The sequence below is a fragment of the Sus scrofa genome, chromosome 13, assembly GCF_054392235.1.
Source record: "Sus scrofa isolate SSC_HxYL_T2T_F1_AM1 chromosome 13, Sscrofa_HxYL_maternal_Yorkshire_Landrace_v2.0, whole genome shotgun sequence".
NCBI classification, from domain to species: domain Eukaryota; kingdom Metazoa; phylum Chordata; class Mammalia; order Artiodactyla; family Suidae; genus Sus; species Sus scrofa.
The window spans coordinates 80167578-80183621 of record NC_139395.1 but is presented as its reverse complement, the minus strand read 5'-3'; the positions used below and the strand labels follow the sequence as shown (position 1 = coordinate 80183621).

The following is a 16044-nucleotide window of genomic DNA, read 5'->3' as shown; positions in this document are numbered from 1 at the left end:
GTCTTTCTTTAATAAATTAATCTCCCCCAAACTCCATGATCCCAAGCCAACAGTCACTCAAGACTCTAGCTTTTCTGGAAGGAAAAAGACATCTGTGATGGCGAAAGGAGTGCTCGGAATCTCTGTGGCTGTTAAACTCCAATGGCACTTTGTCAGCTACCTGGGACCAGTGCAACTCGTGAGCTCAGTAGTCAGCATTCACTACCCACTTATTTGATTGTGTTGAGCTGTGGGTTAAACTGGAAGTTTTTCACTGGCCCAGTGTTGATATAAACTTCTTGTTTCCTTTAAACCCAAACAGGAGATCATAGACATATAAAGCAGGATGCCGCTGAAGATTTTGGCCTGCTCAAGTTCATTGCAAAAGCTCCTTTTGGGCTTCTGCCAGGAGACAATCATTGGAAATGACTCTGTTACAAAGGGTGGTGGGAGAAAGAGACAAGCAGTGGGGAGAGTTGTGGGTGTTCCCAGTGGTCTGATGAACTCAAAGCATTTTCTCTCTTTCTCTCCCTCTCTCACTTACTCTCTCTCTCTCTCTCTCTTTTTTTTTTTCTTATTTATTTCTTTTAGGGCTCCAGCAGCAAGGGATCTTCAGAGTGCCAGGATCTCAGGTTGAAGTCAATGACATCAAAAATTCCTTTGAGAGAGGTAAGGTGTGGAGTGATCATCTCATCTCCAGCTTGAGTCCAGAGGAAGACAGGGCAGGTGTTAACACATGTCTTAGCACAGGGTGCTGGGTGGCTTTTATCGACATCTCTTCCCAATTTCACCTTCAGCGACTTCACCTTGGCAGCTTGAGATCAGGCAAGGTGGGAGTATTTACACCATAGAAACTGGCAAACACTAAGACCTTTGATTTTTCTTTCTCCCCTCCAAGGAGCTAGCTGTTGAACATTTGCTACCACACATGGGTGGCCTTCTCTGGTGAGCTCTGGAGTGGTGGCTGGGAAAGAGGGCCTTAGAATCATTATTCCAGTCTCTAAAGACTTCTGTGTTTTAGAGAAGTTGGAAGAAGATAGATAATATGGAGTAGCTTAGCATTGCCTATTTCTTACTTCTTCTTCTTTTTTTTTTTTTTTTTTTTTGGCCATACCCACACCACAGCCGCAACTCAAGCTGCTGCAGTGACAACACCGGATCCTTAACCTACTGAGCCACATGGAAACTCCTAATTCTGACACTTTTATGTGGAATTTTTGGTAAAGCTACCCTTTAGGAGGAAGAGACCATACACTCCCCCTACCCTCATGGAGGTTACCTAGTTTCCACTTCTTATGAGAAATGAAGTGGCCACAAGAATGCAGCTTATTTGGTCTTGCCTCCCTTGGCCTCAGATCCCTGATGGGGACAGATGGCTAGTGACAGTGTCCATGCAAAGTAAGGACTTACTAGGATCAGGAAAAGCTTGGTTCTTCCTATACCTCTGCATTTTTATACCAGTGTTTGTCTCACTGCTACAGCGGAACTATGCATTTTCAGTCAAGGAAACATTTTCCGACATCATGCTCCCTGTTTATTGAATGAAGCTTATCTCATGAGGAAGAGCGGGTTGGTATGTGGGCACCCAAGATGTTGCTTAGCTTACTTAACAGCACCTGGAAGCGTCACATCTCCAGAGTTACCCTCCACTCTGATTTACTATCTTCTTCTCTGAGTGCTTAGATGTTAAGTTTGGTTTGAGGACCCCAATTCCAAACCCATTTCCCCACAGTACATCCCATCCAAATTTACAAAGCATTTCTCACCATTCTACATGATCCTCCTAATAGCCTTGGAAGGTGTACAGTTTGTCCCTTTTGGTGGTGCTCTGGGCAAGCCTCTCTCCGGGATTCCAGCCCTAGAATTCTCCCAACTCATTGCCAGGCCACCACTGGAGCACCTGCCCCCTGAGCAGGCTCATCCTCCCTGCCCTCCCACTTTCATCGGGAGATGTAGCTGGCCCATGGAGGGAGCATCCTGTCAGTCCCAGACGGTCACCACTGTAGCCCCCAGCACAGAGCTTTGCAGCCCTAGACACTTTGGCTTGGAACCAAGATTTGGCTGGATGTGTCTCTCAGTGGCCTCCTAGGGTCCTGAGGAGCTTAGGTTTTGGAGTCCTCTCCAGAATCCTAGGCACTTAGAATGTTGAGAGGGCCCCAGAATTGCCCTGCCTCAAGCTCCTACTCATGCATTTATTCAGCAAGCCTGCGCTGAGCCCTGTACTATGCTTGGTAAGAGACTAGGGCCTGGAAATATGACAAGAACAAAAAACAAGTCACTGCCAACAGGGAACCGCTTAGAAAACAGACATGCAATCAGTGCAGGATGGAGTAAGCACTGGGTAGCACAGAAGCCCCTAGCCCAGCTTGGGTGGAAGGAGGGCACAATAGCAAAGCTTGGGAAGGCTTCCTGGGAGAGGAAATGCCTAAACTGAGGCCTGAAGAGTAAGAGTCAGGGGAAGCAAGGAAAGGGTGTTCTAGACCAAGGAAAAGCATGTGCAAAGCCCGCAAAGTGAGCAGTATCTTCCCTCCACCCCGCAGCCCTGTCAGCATCCATGATGGAATTGTCGTCCATCATTTTCCTGAGCTAGTGGCAGCCTGGCAGCCAGCCAGGGTTTTGTGTCTTCACTTCCCCCAACTCCCTAACACCCCTGCTGCCGTATTCATTGTAGGGGAACAGAGCCATGATCTGGACCTTTTGCTGGTTCCATCCTTCTGGACATATCCCTTTATACAGAGTTCCTTGTATCTCATGGGTAAACCCACTCCCCACCAGCCTCAGGACTGCCCCCCCAAGGCCCCTGTATTTTCTCCCTTGCCCTTGTCTTCTAAGTACCCTTGTTGTCCCAGCAGCCAGGCATGAGCCCCACCTCAGTGGGCTGCTTTCTTCCCTTCCTGACGTGATTTCTAAGGTCAGCACCTTCTGTCACTTGCTTGAGTGCTTGCAGGAGTGATGTGCACATTAGAATTCTCTGATGTGACAAGCCTTGGACCGAGAGGATCACCCGACCCAGAACTCAGCTGCAGATACTGTCTCTGCTTTTTCTTTGCCTCACGTATGCTCCTCTCCCTCTTACTCTCTTTCCAGAAGGAATCTCTTTCTCTTGCCAGCCTCATCCTTCTGCTCCACCCGAGCCTACAAGGAAGCATGGATTATTCTAGAAGAAGGGTTACTGGGATGTCTCTTTTAGAAAAGCCTGTTCTGGCTTCTCTGGGCTAGTGCCCAGATTTCACCCTCATTACTTTCTTCTTCTTGATGTTCACCACCCAACTGCCCTGGGTCTGGGCTCCTGACTGGCTGACCCTCAGAGGACCTTCTCCCCCAACTCCTGAAACTGGCTTGCTTCTCCCAGGCTCTCTGTGCATCCTCCACAGCCCCCAGCATCCAGGGGACCTGAACCCACTCTTCATGGCCCCTGTGCTCTAACTTGTGACAGAACTTTCTCTTTAAACCAATACATCGTGTGTTTTTCCTTTCTTCCTTTTACTTTTAAAGTTTTAAACCTTTTAATCTCTATAGGGTGCCTGTCCTTTGCCACTTGTTCAAAAAGATGTGGGTCTTTTCTTCCTTGGCCCCCTTCCTTCTCTCTCTGGGGGAAGTTCTTGCCTAAATTCCTTGCATAAGGCTGTTGAGAGGAGCACAGATCTCTTTTCCTTAAGCTTCTGAAAAATTACATGTTGGAAATCCATTCTTGGCTTATTATTCCTAAACCCACTTTCTTTCTCTGATATTAGTCAACCATGGTTTAAGTTGATATTATTATTATTATTATTATTATATTTTGCTGTCAATACATCTTAAATTCACCACTCACATTTTGAGTGAAAACGAAAGCACCATGAAAAGGCAGGAATCAGTGGCTGTGCTGTGGAGAGAGCCATGGGTCACTGTTGTCTCCTAGGCTAGTGTTCTGCCTCTCTTTTCCCCCACAAGCCAATCCCCTGTCCTCTTTGTATGGAAAGGTGGAAGAGTTGCCTATGGTCTCTCCTTATATGGAAGGGTGCCTGGAAAGGGAGTCAGTGGCCCTTTTGCCTTTCACAGATGAAGATGGGGTTTGGATTTGGGGCTGAAGTCATGGCATGTAGGGGCTGAAACATTCTGGACTCTGGACCTGGCCTTTCTGAGATCTGTTTCATATCCCAGAAGGAGTGTTGCCAGGAGATACTGGAAGGGGTTGTCATATTGCAGAGCTGGCAGGATCATGGTACAGAGACCTGCCCTTGAGGGACCACGTGCAGGCTTCCTGCTCTGGCCCCATCCATATGCATGTTCCCCTAGAGCCAGAAGTGCACACTGTGTGTTCACACTCTGCCCTGAGTACAGCCCTGCCTTCAGTCCTTTGGCAGTGCCAGGCAACCAGCTGAGAGCAGGCTGCAGGCAGAGCTGTTTGGTAATGATTCTACCTCTCCCAGGACAGTAGCTAGCATAGTGGAAATACAGCCTTCTCTCAGACTTGCCTAGAATTTTATCTCTTCTCTTCCTCCTGGAGGAAGCCATCATTCTACTTTTTTCTGCTCATCTTGAGCTCTGGAATTCCATTCACTTCTGGAGCCCAAATTGGCTAGCATTTCAGAGAGCCAAAAGCCTGGACTAGGAGGAAGGAATGTTTGCATGGCTCCTTTTATGGATGGAGTGCCTTCTGGGAGGGAGAACAAGAATGAATATGGGGCTGGGGGTGGGGGATGGGGGGTGTAAGACCAATATGGTAACCATGCTTAATAAGGGGAGCACATACAGAAGGTGAAAAAAATCCATGTGCTTTTGGATCATGAGACCACAAGAGTAATGTGTGGTACAGTAGGGAAACAGCTTGATATAATGCAGAGTTTTTGAACTCTCATGGTCCTCCAGAGAGATGTCAGGGCTGCTACTGGGAGAGAGGGAAGATGAGGAGGTAGGGCTTGTACCTCTCTCTAAAGTCAACTAAGATAGCTTTGCTCTAGATGTTGAGTATCCATGGGAACTTGTTTCTTGAAAAAGAAAGGTTGGGATTCTGCTGTAAAGGAAGAAGGGAGAGAAGAAAGGAAGATAGAAAGATAATAGAGAGAGATATAGAGAGATAGATGAGATAGGCAGGCATGCAAACAGGCAGTCAGATAGAACTGAAACCACAGATAGATGCATCACAAGACCTGGCGTCTGGTTTTGACTATGTGGGCAAGTTGTTTCATGTGTTGGGGCCTCAAGCTTCCTCGCTGAGAGAGAGTGGTGGTGCTAGAACCATGCCTCCCTTGCTGCTCTGCAGTGCTTTTGTCAGGATTAAGAGAGATCACATGCACTTCTCACTTGAAAAGTGCTACATTAGCGTAGGCAATAATTTTTTAATGTTTTCTCTTTTCTTTCTCCCTGAGAAAGTCTTGTGGGGGAAACATTCTCATCTCCTCCTGTGGGAATACCTGAGAGTTGACCTACGGAACACCAGTGCCTGGGATGATACACTTGGTTGCTTAGGCTGAGCACTGCACAAGGGTACTTGGCCATGAAGGAGCTGAAATCTGGCTCATGCCCTGGAAGCCACAAGCCCTGGTTCAGGAAGGAAGAGGGGGCGCGCTTTCTCTAATTTGCACTAAATCATGTTGGGGCTGGCAGAGGCCCTGGCAGTGACATTCATTCTCTTCCCACGGAGGCGAGGTGGAGTATAGAGATCCAAATGTGAATTTCCAGTTCTGCTCTTCATTGCTTGCCAGTCTTAGATTGCTCTGGGCTGTTCTGGGAGGAGGAGGAAGAGTTAAACAGACCTTTCCCAGCACCTTCAGGGAGGTGTCGATTGCTCCTGCTTCCTTTCCCATCGCCTGGTGGTCAACTAGCTCAGCAGCTCCTGTTAAACTGGAAAGTGCTGCTCTCCTGAGATATTTCTCCTTGTGCAATTGGCAAAAATACAAAAGTTTAACAACATCCCATGGCAGGGCTGTGGAAAAGCAGCCTTCTCCTGTGTTTCCGGTAGGAGGAGAAAATGGTGCAGCCCCAGTGGAGGAGAATTTGGCTTTATCTGTGAAACTACACAACTATTTATCCAGCAATTCTGCTTCTAGGGACCTATCACAGAGACCCACCTCCACAGATACCAAACACATGTACAAGGTTACTTGTTGTGGCAATATTTGTAACAGCAAAAGATTGGAATATCAATCCATAGGAGAGTGGTTGACTAAATTATAGTCTATCCATGAAATAGAGCACTTTGCAACCATTAAAAAAAAAAAAAAAAAAGATGAGGAAGAGCTATGAACTGACATAAAGGGCTTTCCAGGATTTACTATTAAGAGAAGAAACAGGTATGTGTAGTAGTAGAGTATGTGACTTATATTTTGTTTAAGATATAAGGGAACATAAAAAATTTGCATATATGTGTTTGCTTACTTTTGCAAAAAGACAGCAGGACAAACCAGAGACTAAATGAAAATGGTTGAACGAAAGGTGTAGCGGGGAGAAGGATTGTAAACAACTTTTTATCTGGTTTTAACTCTTGGACCACGTGGATGCTTTATATTTTCAAAACAGCAATTTCGTTATGGCCACACCTGTGGCATATGGAAGTTCCTGGACCAGGGATTGAGTCTGAACCACATCTGTGACCTATGCCATAGCTGCAGTAACACCAGATCCTTTAACCCACTGCACTTGGTGGGTCATTGAACCTGTGCCCCTGCAGAGATCCAGGCTGTGGCAGTCAGCTTATTAACCCATTGCACCACACTGGGAACTCCAAGTAGCAAGTTTTTTTAAAAAGGATTTCTAAAAAAGTAAAATCTCTAAACTTGAACATAAATAGAAACAATTAAGCTGTATTACCAGACTGATGACCACACAGAGAGTAACTTTTCTTTCTTTCTTTCTTTTCTTTTCTTTTTTTTTTTTGTCATTTTAGGGCTGCACCCACGGTATATGGAAGTTCCCAGGCTAGGGGTTGAATTGGAGCTGCAGCTGCCAGCCTATGCCTCAGCCACAGCAACGCCAGATCTGAGCCAAATCTGTGACTTATACCACAGCTCACGGCAACACCAGATCCTTAACCCACTGAGAGAGGCCAGGGATTGAACCGCTGTCCTCACGGATACCAGTCATGTGTGTTACCACTGAGCCATGACGGGGACTCCAAGAGTCTCTTTTCAACATGTGCTCTGGTCATGTATTTTTTTTAACAGCTCTGTTGAGTTACACACCATAAGGCTTTTGCATTTTTAAAGTATAAATTTCAGTATTTTCTAGTATATTTATAGAGTTGTGCGTTATCGCCATAATCTAATTTCAGAAATTTTTCATCATCATTTAAAGGAAACTTGTACCCATTTGTAGTCACTCTCTACACCCCTTACACCTCAGCCCCCAGCCCCAGGCAAACACTGATCTGTTTTCTGTCTTTTGATTATATATCTTTAGTGGGATATATTTGTTTTGAGCACTTAAAAAACAAAAATAAAAGCCCTATGAGTAAATCTTAAATTTTATGTGGTAGGTTTACTGTTAGTGGTAGTATTGCAGTTAAAAATCTGAAACTATGTTATGTATATTGTAGGATAAGGCGGATACATTAAAATATTTCTTGTTAATGTTATTCAAAACAAGATTTTCACTGTAAGAAATACGAAATGCAAAACAAATTAAATGAAGGTAAAGAAAACCTTATATCATGAATTGGAAATATTAGTATGAACTTTGAAAAAATGTGTGTATGTATATTCTAGCTCTATCTACTGAAAGAGCCTTAGAAGCTCTTTACGACACTCCTGTAGCAGTGGGCACACCTAGAACCTAGAGCTTGGTTTCTAAATACCACTCCCTACAAAAAGCAAGCAGAGCTCCTTGGAGAAATGTTTGATTCCAGATCGGGATCAGGGAAAGTACAAGGTGATTCAGGGACATCTTTTATGCCAGAAAGCAAGGAAGTATTCAATAGAGATCACATCAAAAGGACATAAGAAAGGACTCTCCCTTACCAAATTTGGGAACAGTCTGAGTATCCCAGTGAAGAGTAGTGTAGTGGACTAACACACTGAATTAAAAATTACAAAAACAAGTCTATAAAATGCTCAAAAATAAGAGGAAGGTGAAGAGAACATGGGAAAGCTCTCCTTTATGGAACAATGCCAGCTAATAATTTTAGATAGAATGACAGAATCACAAAATCACCATTTCATTGCAACCCAGAGTAATAATTGACTTGGGCAAAAATTATCATTGGATGCTCAAAGAACTGTGTAAAATACATTGAGCATGGTGATTTGCACATAGATCACTTATTTTTTACAAAAACATTTTATATTTTGCACTTACTATTACAAAGGAGAAAAATACTTTTACAATGCAGAAATCTGAAGACCACCATCTTAATACAGTGGTCACACATCTCCCATGTAGTATTCTTGCCCAGAATATTTAACCTGGCTGTAATCATGAGGAAATAATCAGACAAATCTAGAATGTGAGGCATTCTATAAGGCAGTTGGCCTGAACTCTTCAAAAAAGTCAGTATTATGAAAAGCAAACAGTGAAAATTTTGCGGGTCTGTTTTACCTTCAAAAGACTAAAGAAGTGTAACAACTGAATGAATTGTGTGAACATTAAGTAGATCTTCACTTTTGAAAAAGTCTATGAAAGATATGGGGCCATTGGGAATGTTTGAGTGTAGTCTGTACATGAGGTGGTAGTTTGGCACTCTCGTTCATTTTCTTAGGTGTCACAACATTGTGTGGTTAGATAGGGGAATATCCTTATGCTCAGGAGAAATGTGTTGAAATATTTAGCAGTGGAGTGTTGTAATTCTACAAAATACTCCAAATAATTGAGCAATAATAAACTTAAGCGGAGAAAGAGAAAGCAAATATGGCAAGAGTGTAAGTGAAGGGTGATGGATATTCATTATTTTAATTTTATAGCATTTCTATAGATTTGAATAGTTTCAAACTCACTTGCAGGGAGAACGCTGAGCTTGCTCTATTGGGGAGGCTGTCACATCTGCTTGTCCTCCAGTTCAGGGCTGGCCACGTCACCTCCTCTGCCATCTGTACATACCCTGCCTCCTTGCCAAGCTGAATCATCATCTCCTGTTTCCTCTTAGGCGAAGACCCCCTTGTAGATGATCAAAATGAACGAGACATCAATTCAGTCGCTGGTGTTCTAAAACTGTATTTCCGAGGACTGGAAAACCCACTCTTTCCTAAGGAAAGGTTTCAAGATTTGATATCCACTATTAGTAAGTATTTCCCAGGTGGAATGATCAATTCCTTGACAAATCTTTATTGAAGTTGCACTCCAGGCTCATCACGGTGCTAGGCACACAGAAGGGGATACGTGAAAGAAGCTGTACAGCTCTTGTCCTCCTCAAACTTAAAACTTCGTTGTGGAAATGTATGGTTTATGATTTATGATAGAAGGGCTATTTGGCCTGGTACACCTCGGTATAGGAGGAGCTCAGAAAAGAAGAGGCAGAGGGAGGCTTGGTTTCTCAGATCACATCTGAGGGACAATGATGTGAGTAGAGTCTTCCTGGAGGAGTAGACTCAGGAATCCTGGGAAGAGCTGGGGACACACAGATCAGTGGGACCAGCAGGAGGGTGTCACAGCCAGAACATGGTGTAAGAGGCTGGAAGGGTTAAATGGAGCAGGAAAGGGAAGACCATGATTGCCTTGCCAGGACTCCAGCGCTTTCCCTCTTAGATAATGGGGAGCCATGGAAAATGGGGGAGTGAGGTCAGCAACATGCAGATGAGGGAAATGATGCAAATAATTTGACTGGGGACTTCCTATGATGTTGCTAGCCATCAGAGTCCTTCTTGGCTTGTGCTTCTGTAGAAAAGGTAGGAGCCCAATCTAGGGGCTGAAGTAAAGGCACTTTGACTGTAAGATGCCAAAATCCAATGCAACTTTTTGGGAATGTTTTTAAAAATAAACTTTTAATCTTAGAATATTAGAATGTTAGCCTTTTGGAAAACTAAGCCTTTTTTTTTAAAAAAAATAATAAACTCTTGGAGTTCCTGTCGTGGCTCGGCGATACCCAACCGATATCCATGAGGATGTGGGTTCGATCCCTGGCCTCCCTCAGTGGGTTATGAATCTGGCATTGCTGTGAGCGCTGGTGTAGATCACAGATGCAACTTGTTGCCATTGCTTTGGCTGTGGCATAGGCCAGCGGCTACAACTCCTATTCAATCCCGAGCCTAAGAATTTATATGCCATGGATGTGGCCTTAAAAAGACAAAACAAACAAATACACACTCTTTGGTTTGATTTACAGAAAAGTTTCCCCACACACAGTTTCACTAGGGCTGCTTCTCACAATGTTCTGAGAGATATTTGCAGCTGGGAAAATGCCCCAGGAGGTGACGACAACCAAGGGAGGGTTGAACCTTCTTATTTGCCTTATGTGAGAGACCACCTCCACCGTCCTTCTGCCCTCCACTGCTTCCTGCTTGTCTTTCTGGATCCACTTCAGGCTCCAAATCACTTCCCAGAAATTCCAGGCCACACAGGCCCAAACCTATCTCAGCCCCATGTCACTTGCTCAGCTAGTGTTTCCAGAAGCTCCAATAGCCCAGTTGCTGAGCAGGGCCCTGATTGGACAAGCTGTTCAGTCTCTGGTACAAGGTCATGGCATTGTATACCTTGGATCATAGTATGAGCGAGCAGATCCCTCCTCAGTTCCCTCCCCAAGCCTCTGGTTACATTAAGGACCCATCCACATCCATATTCCTTCTAAACAGAGAGAGCTGGGCCTCAGTCTCAGAAACTTTTGTATAAAACAATGTCCACCTATAATTTGGTAGCTTTGTTTTGCTTTCATTGTATCTGTTCTTATGTTACCTTCTAATATGGCAAGTGATCCTGGATTCTCATTTACAGAGTAAGGTAAAGTCTCCTTATTAATAAATGGTGGCAGAGGTGGTCTAGGGCACTGTGACTAAAGCTGAGGACATGGAGGAGGCTGGATGAGGGGCAATAGACTTGACAGGTGTGCAAGAGCCTTCAACTCTGAATGGAGACTGAGGTGAGGCTTCCTAGAGGCAGATCTTGATGGTAGGCTGGAGTATACCAGGCATAGAAGAGAGGTCACCTGTGAAGACCCAGGGCTGGAGAGCTTCTGTGTAAGGGGCCCTGGCACACTTTCTTCACGGTGCACTACTGGATTTTGGGTAGAACTGTCCCTTGTTGTGCATCCACACATTCAGGACACTTAGCATCTTGGGCCCTGAATCCCAAATGCACCCTCCAGGCACTGTGACAGCCCCAGAAAATGTCTCATGTATTGGCAAGTGCTCCAGAGGTACACTCCCACTTCATCTGAGAAATGTGGTTCTAAGTCATCTTCAGATACTTTGAGAAGAGGCAGCAGCTGGGAGATGAGGCAGGCAAGGTTGGTTCAAGCCCCATCATAGAGGGCCTTGGATACAGAGGAGAAAGAGTGTAAATTGTGGTTTTTTTTTGGGAGGGGTGTATTTTCAAGGGAACATGGTGATGGAATGTGAAGGCTAGAGAGGGGAGGGCTTGTTGCATGAGGAAAACATGTTTTTCTCTGAGAAAGAAACTGATATGGGTTTATACATTATAAAGATAATACAGATAATATACAGATAATATAAAGATATACAGATAATCATTGAAACTTTGATAGCTCACTCGTAGCACGAGCCTTCCCTATCTACAGAGAAAAGCCCACAAAGCACTTTTTTCTCCTTTGCAAACCCACTTTGTTGCCCCCCTCCCTGGCCTGACAAATAAAAATACCAATGTCTGTCTCTCTAGGGCTGACCTGAAAACAGGAGTCAGAGATGAAATCCTAAGCATCAGCCAGGCTCGTTGACCAACATATATCTTGAGAGGTGGTTATTTAGTCAGCGTTCATTTCGTGAGCCAGGCCTGTACTGCAGCTAGTGTTTATAAACAGTTTAATAAAGCATGATCCCTGCCTGTATTTGTCAGGACTTGCAGATTGCAGGTGACAGAAACTCACCTTACGGTGACTTAACCCATAAAAGGGAAGGTATTGGCTCACACCCCTAAAAGTTTAGGCCCTGCCAGACCCAGCACTCACATGACATCTGCAGGAATCTCTCCCCTCCATCTCTGGACTGACTTCACTCCCAGGCAGGATATTCTTTCCTGGGAGCCCCCAGTGCTCTGCTACCCAGTTTCAATAAGGAACTTCTGTCTAGGTTTCTTCAGTGAAGTCCCAAGGATCAACCCCAGTTGGTTCTGATTAAGCCACAGAGCCTTCCCTGGGCCCAGGCCTGTGGCCTGGAGAATAAAGTGCTCTGATTGGCCAGGTCAGGGTCACATGTCAGCGCCTGGAACTGAGAGTAGAACTGCCTCTCTCTGAACCACGTGGGCTGATCTTACCTGTGGGACTCACAGATGTCCGCTACCTGGCTCTCTGAGGATGAAAGGCACCCTGAAAAGCCCCTTTATATTACAGAACTGGAGAACCCAGCTGAGAGGGTGCACCAGATCCAACAGATCCTCATCACCCTGCCCCGCGTGGTCATCGTGGTCATGAGATACCTCTTCGCTTTCCTCAATCAGTGAGTTGCCTTGCCAGGGGGTCCCCATGGACTCAGCCCTGACCCCCTTTGGGAGGGGGTATTCTGAGGCTTTCGCAGGTGCAGTTGTTCTTAAAACAGAACATGGAACCCTTCTGAACTTGAGTATAACCTCCAAAAGAAAGAAACCATGGGGGAGGATTCACCTTGCCCTGGTGACCTGTGATACTCCTCTCTCGCAGCCTCTCTCAGTATAGCGACGAGAACATGATGGACCCGTACAACCTGGCCATCTGCTTCGGGCCCACCCTCATGCACATCCCTGATGGGCAAGACCCTGTGTCCTGCCAGGCACACGTCAATGAAGTCATCAAAACCATCATCATCCATCATGAAGCCATCTTCCCCAGCCCCCGGGAGCTAGAGGGACCTGTGTATGAAAAATGCATGGCTGGAGGGGAAGAATATTGGTAAGATTCCATTCTCTTAATATTATTATCATCATCATTGTTATTGTTGCTGTGGAACTAGAATGGTGAGAAACTCTTTGATTTTCTTACTGCTTTTTTATCTGTACTCCCATATACATTTTCCCATTTGAGCTTCAAGGCAGCCTTATATGAGGGATAGGTTGCATCAGTCAAGACTCTTTTGGTTTATAAGGAACAGAAATACAGCTCAAACTGGCTTAAGCCAAATAGGAATTTACTTTTAACTAAAAAGTCTGGGATTATGGCCTCAGGTACAGCTGGATCCAGGGGTTCAACTTGTATCATCGAGAATCAGCCCTGCAATTCCTAGCCCCTAGCTCTGCTTTCTTCTGCATTGGCTTCATTCTCAGGCAGCCTCTTCCCTGGTAGTTTCAACAAGGTATCTGGTAACTCTAGTTTAGAGCCCATCCTTTCAGCATCCCCAGTGGAAAAAGAACTTCTCCTTCCCAAATGTTTTAACACAAGCCCAAGAATTATGTTTCCTCCTGAGGCTTGGTTCTTGTAAACTAATCACATTGGTTAGGAGATGTAATGTTGTTGAATGCTGTGGCTGACCAGATGAGTTGCAAGTCCATCTCAGGCAGCCGGGAGTGGATAATCCCCACCTCAACTCTTTTTTGTTTGTTTGTTTTGCTTTGTTTTTAGGGTCTCAGGTGCAGCAAATCTAAGTTCCCAGGCTAGGGATCACATCAGAGCTACAGATGCCCGTCATAGCCACAGCCACAGCCACAGCAACACCAGATCCGAGATGCATCTGTGACCTATGCCACAGCTCACAGCAATGCTGGATCCTTAACCCACTGAGCGAGGCCAGGGATCGAACCTGCATCCTCAAGGATACTAGTCGGATTCGTTACTGTTGAGCCACAACAGAAACTCCCCCACCTCAATTCTTGAACTGAGAATAACACTTCCCACCTTTGTCCCCTCCCACCCAGGAGTTATCAGCAAAGTTTGCTCCCTTTTTCTGAGAGCACCACACCAAGCTGACAGTGGCTAATTTGGCACCTTTCTCTGCCTGGTGCCACACTGGGTCTTGGGCAGAATATTTAAGAATCTTATCAAACTCAGGGCTGACTGCCTTCTCCGGTCTAAGACCTTCAAATATGGTGAAAATAGGACATTTTTTGTAGGTGAAGTGAAGATAGAAAATTCTGAACACCAGCTGACAGAGACCAAAGGGTTCCTACTCTCTTTTTTTCTAATCCAGGACAACACACAGCTATATATTTAGGTATTGCCTACACTGCTTTCAGCCTGGTGCCTACAGGGGTGCTTATCTTTTGATTGTTAAAGTGGTCCTGGACCTGGCCTTGCTTGACTCCTGTGGGAATATTTGGGCAGCTGCTTCAAAGAAGGGAAATGTTCAAGCCTCTTTGTTTCTCTGCAACACTTTCCTGCATAGAAACAGCAGGCCACAGGCTCTCTAATCTCATTTGAGGCACTGGGAGCAGGTCTGTCTCTTTTCTGTAACAGAAACATTCAACAGCCAGCAAGTATGCTTTCTAGACAAAGAGAAGCTTTTAAGTTTTACCGGTTTTTTTCAGCCCATTACCAGTTTTCTTGCTGCTATATATATACAGTGAGTGCTTAGGAAAGGCACCTACAGATCTTAGCGTACTCGTCAAAACACTATATACAATAACCACACTTTTCTTAATCCCATGTGAGCCCCATGTGAAAGGAAAACTATTAATTACTTCGTAATTTAGGAGGAGTTTTCAAAGCCGAAAAGGGGGATTTGACTGAGGGTCTCATCACAGTGACATCATCTATCCATTCACCAAATGGTTGCTGAGCATCTGTCCTGGGCCAGGCCCTGGGCTAGGGGCAGGGGTGTAACCCAATCAGAATTAACCCCTGACACAGAGAGGAGGAGACAGGCAGTTCCAGAAGGAAGGGCCCTGGAGCCAGTGTCAGGAGGTCAGGAAAGGAAGAAAGAGTGACTTGACTGAGGTGTGTGGGATGAACTGCGGTTATGCAGGTGAAAGTGGACAAAGAATGAGCAAGACCTGGAGCTTGCAATAGAATGAAAAGTGTTTTTGTATGTGCTGTTGTGTGTGACAGGGGGATGGTGAGGGAGGAGGCCCCACAGGCCAGCAGGAGCCAGGTTATGAAAAGGCCTAAGACACTGTACAGAGTCTGGGCCTTATCCAGGAGAATTTTTATACTAAAGTCTGTATTCCTTTAAGTGGTATTATAAATGTCACCTCCTCCAAGAAGCCTTCCCTGATCACTCTATGTAGGTGCCTTCTGCTATTCTTGACTCTGCTCTGCAAATTTTTTCCTACATAACACATTTGAACTTGCAAGTTTTAATTCCTGGTCTGTGAGTACAGGGTCTGTGTCCATGCTACCCATCAATGCATCCCTGCTACCTAGCATGGTGTTTGGAATGTATTCATACTCGGTCAGTGGCTGGAAAACACAACTGACCGCTGACCATGTGAATGAACCGTGGCCTCAAGAATCTTATAATCCAGTGAGGGGGCAGCAGCTGGTGAAATTATCCCAGTGTGTTAATGGTTGAATTTGATGGGCCTGGAGCCACTCTACCCCCAAGCCCATGGTGGTTGCCATCCTGCTCCCTGCCTGGCTGATGTGGACTTTGCACATGGCACCACGAGGCAGTCCTGAGGACCCCTTTCCTTAGAAGCTTTACCTATTTCACTGAGTGCGTCGCCTCTGCCGTAAGACAGGGAGCCAGGCCACATGGATGACTCTCAGTACTTCCCAAGTTCCTTTCTCTTCTGACCCATGGTCATTCCAAAGATAAATGCCAGGGTTTGCTGCCTTCTAGATCTTTCAGAACAGTTAGGCATTGAGAGTCTTTACCAAGAAGATGGCGAGCAAATGCCAGTGCTGGGGGCAGTGGGGGGATGGGTGTGGGGTATTATTCACAGACTCTTCCTGATGGGCAAGGGGGCCAGGAGTTATTTTCTGTTAGAAGGACTGTAGGTGGTCAGATGGAAAAGATGGGCTGAAGTGGGTCTGGCCTGATGTGGGTCAAGGCCCAGAGGTGGGCAGGCCAACGCCAGAGGGAGGGAGGCTGAGGCAGTGTGAGGATACAGAGTCCCCAAGAGTGTGCTCCCTGTGTTTCC

General features: G+C 45.5%; 1 protein-coding gene across 50 annotated transcripts in view; it reads left to right on the top strand.

Annotated features, from left to right (window-relative positions):
* Positions 1 to 16044, top strand: part of SRGAP3 (SLIT-ROBO Rho GTPase activating protein 3) — a 393430-nt gene that overhangs the window by 343738 nt on the left and 33648 nt on the right. For all 50 annotated transcript variants that reach the window (XM_084989345.1, XM_084989331.1, XM_084989353.1 and 47 more), the window contains 4 exons: positions 571 to 648; positions 9038 to 9172; positions 12389 to 12494; positions 12695 to 12922. In XM_084989345.1, coding sequence (XP_084845471.1) covers positions 571 to 648; positions 9038 to 9172; positions 12389 to 12494; positions 12695 to 12922 — 547 coding nt within the window. The remainder of the gene's footprint in view (positions 1 to 570; positions 649 to 9037; positions 9173 to 12388; positions 12495 to 12694; positions 12923 to 16044) is intronic.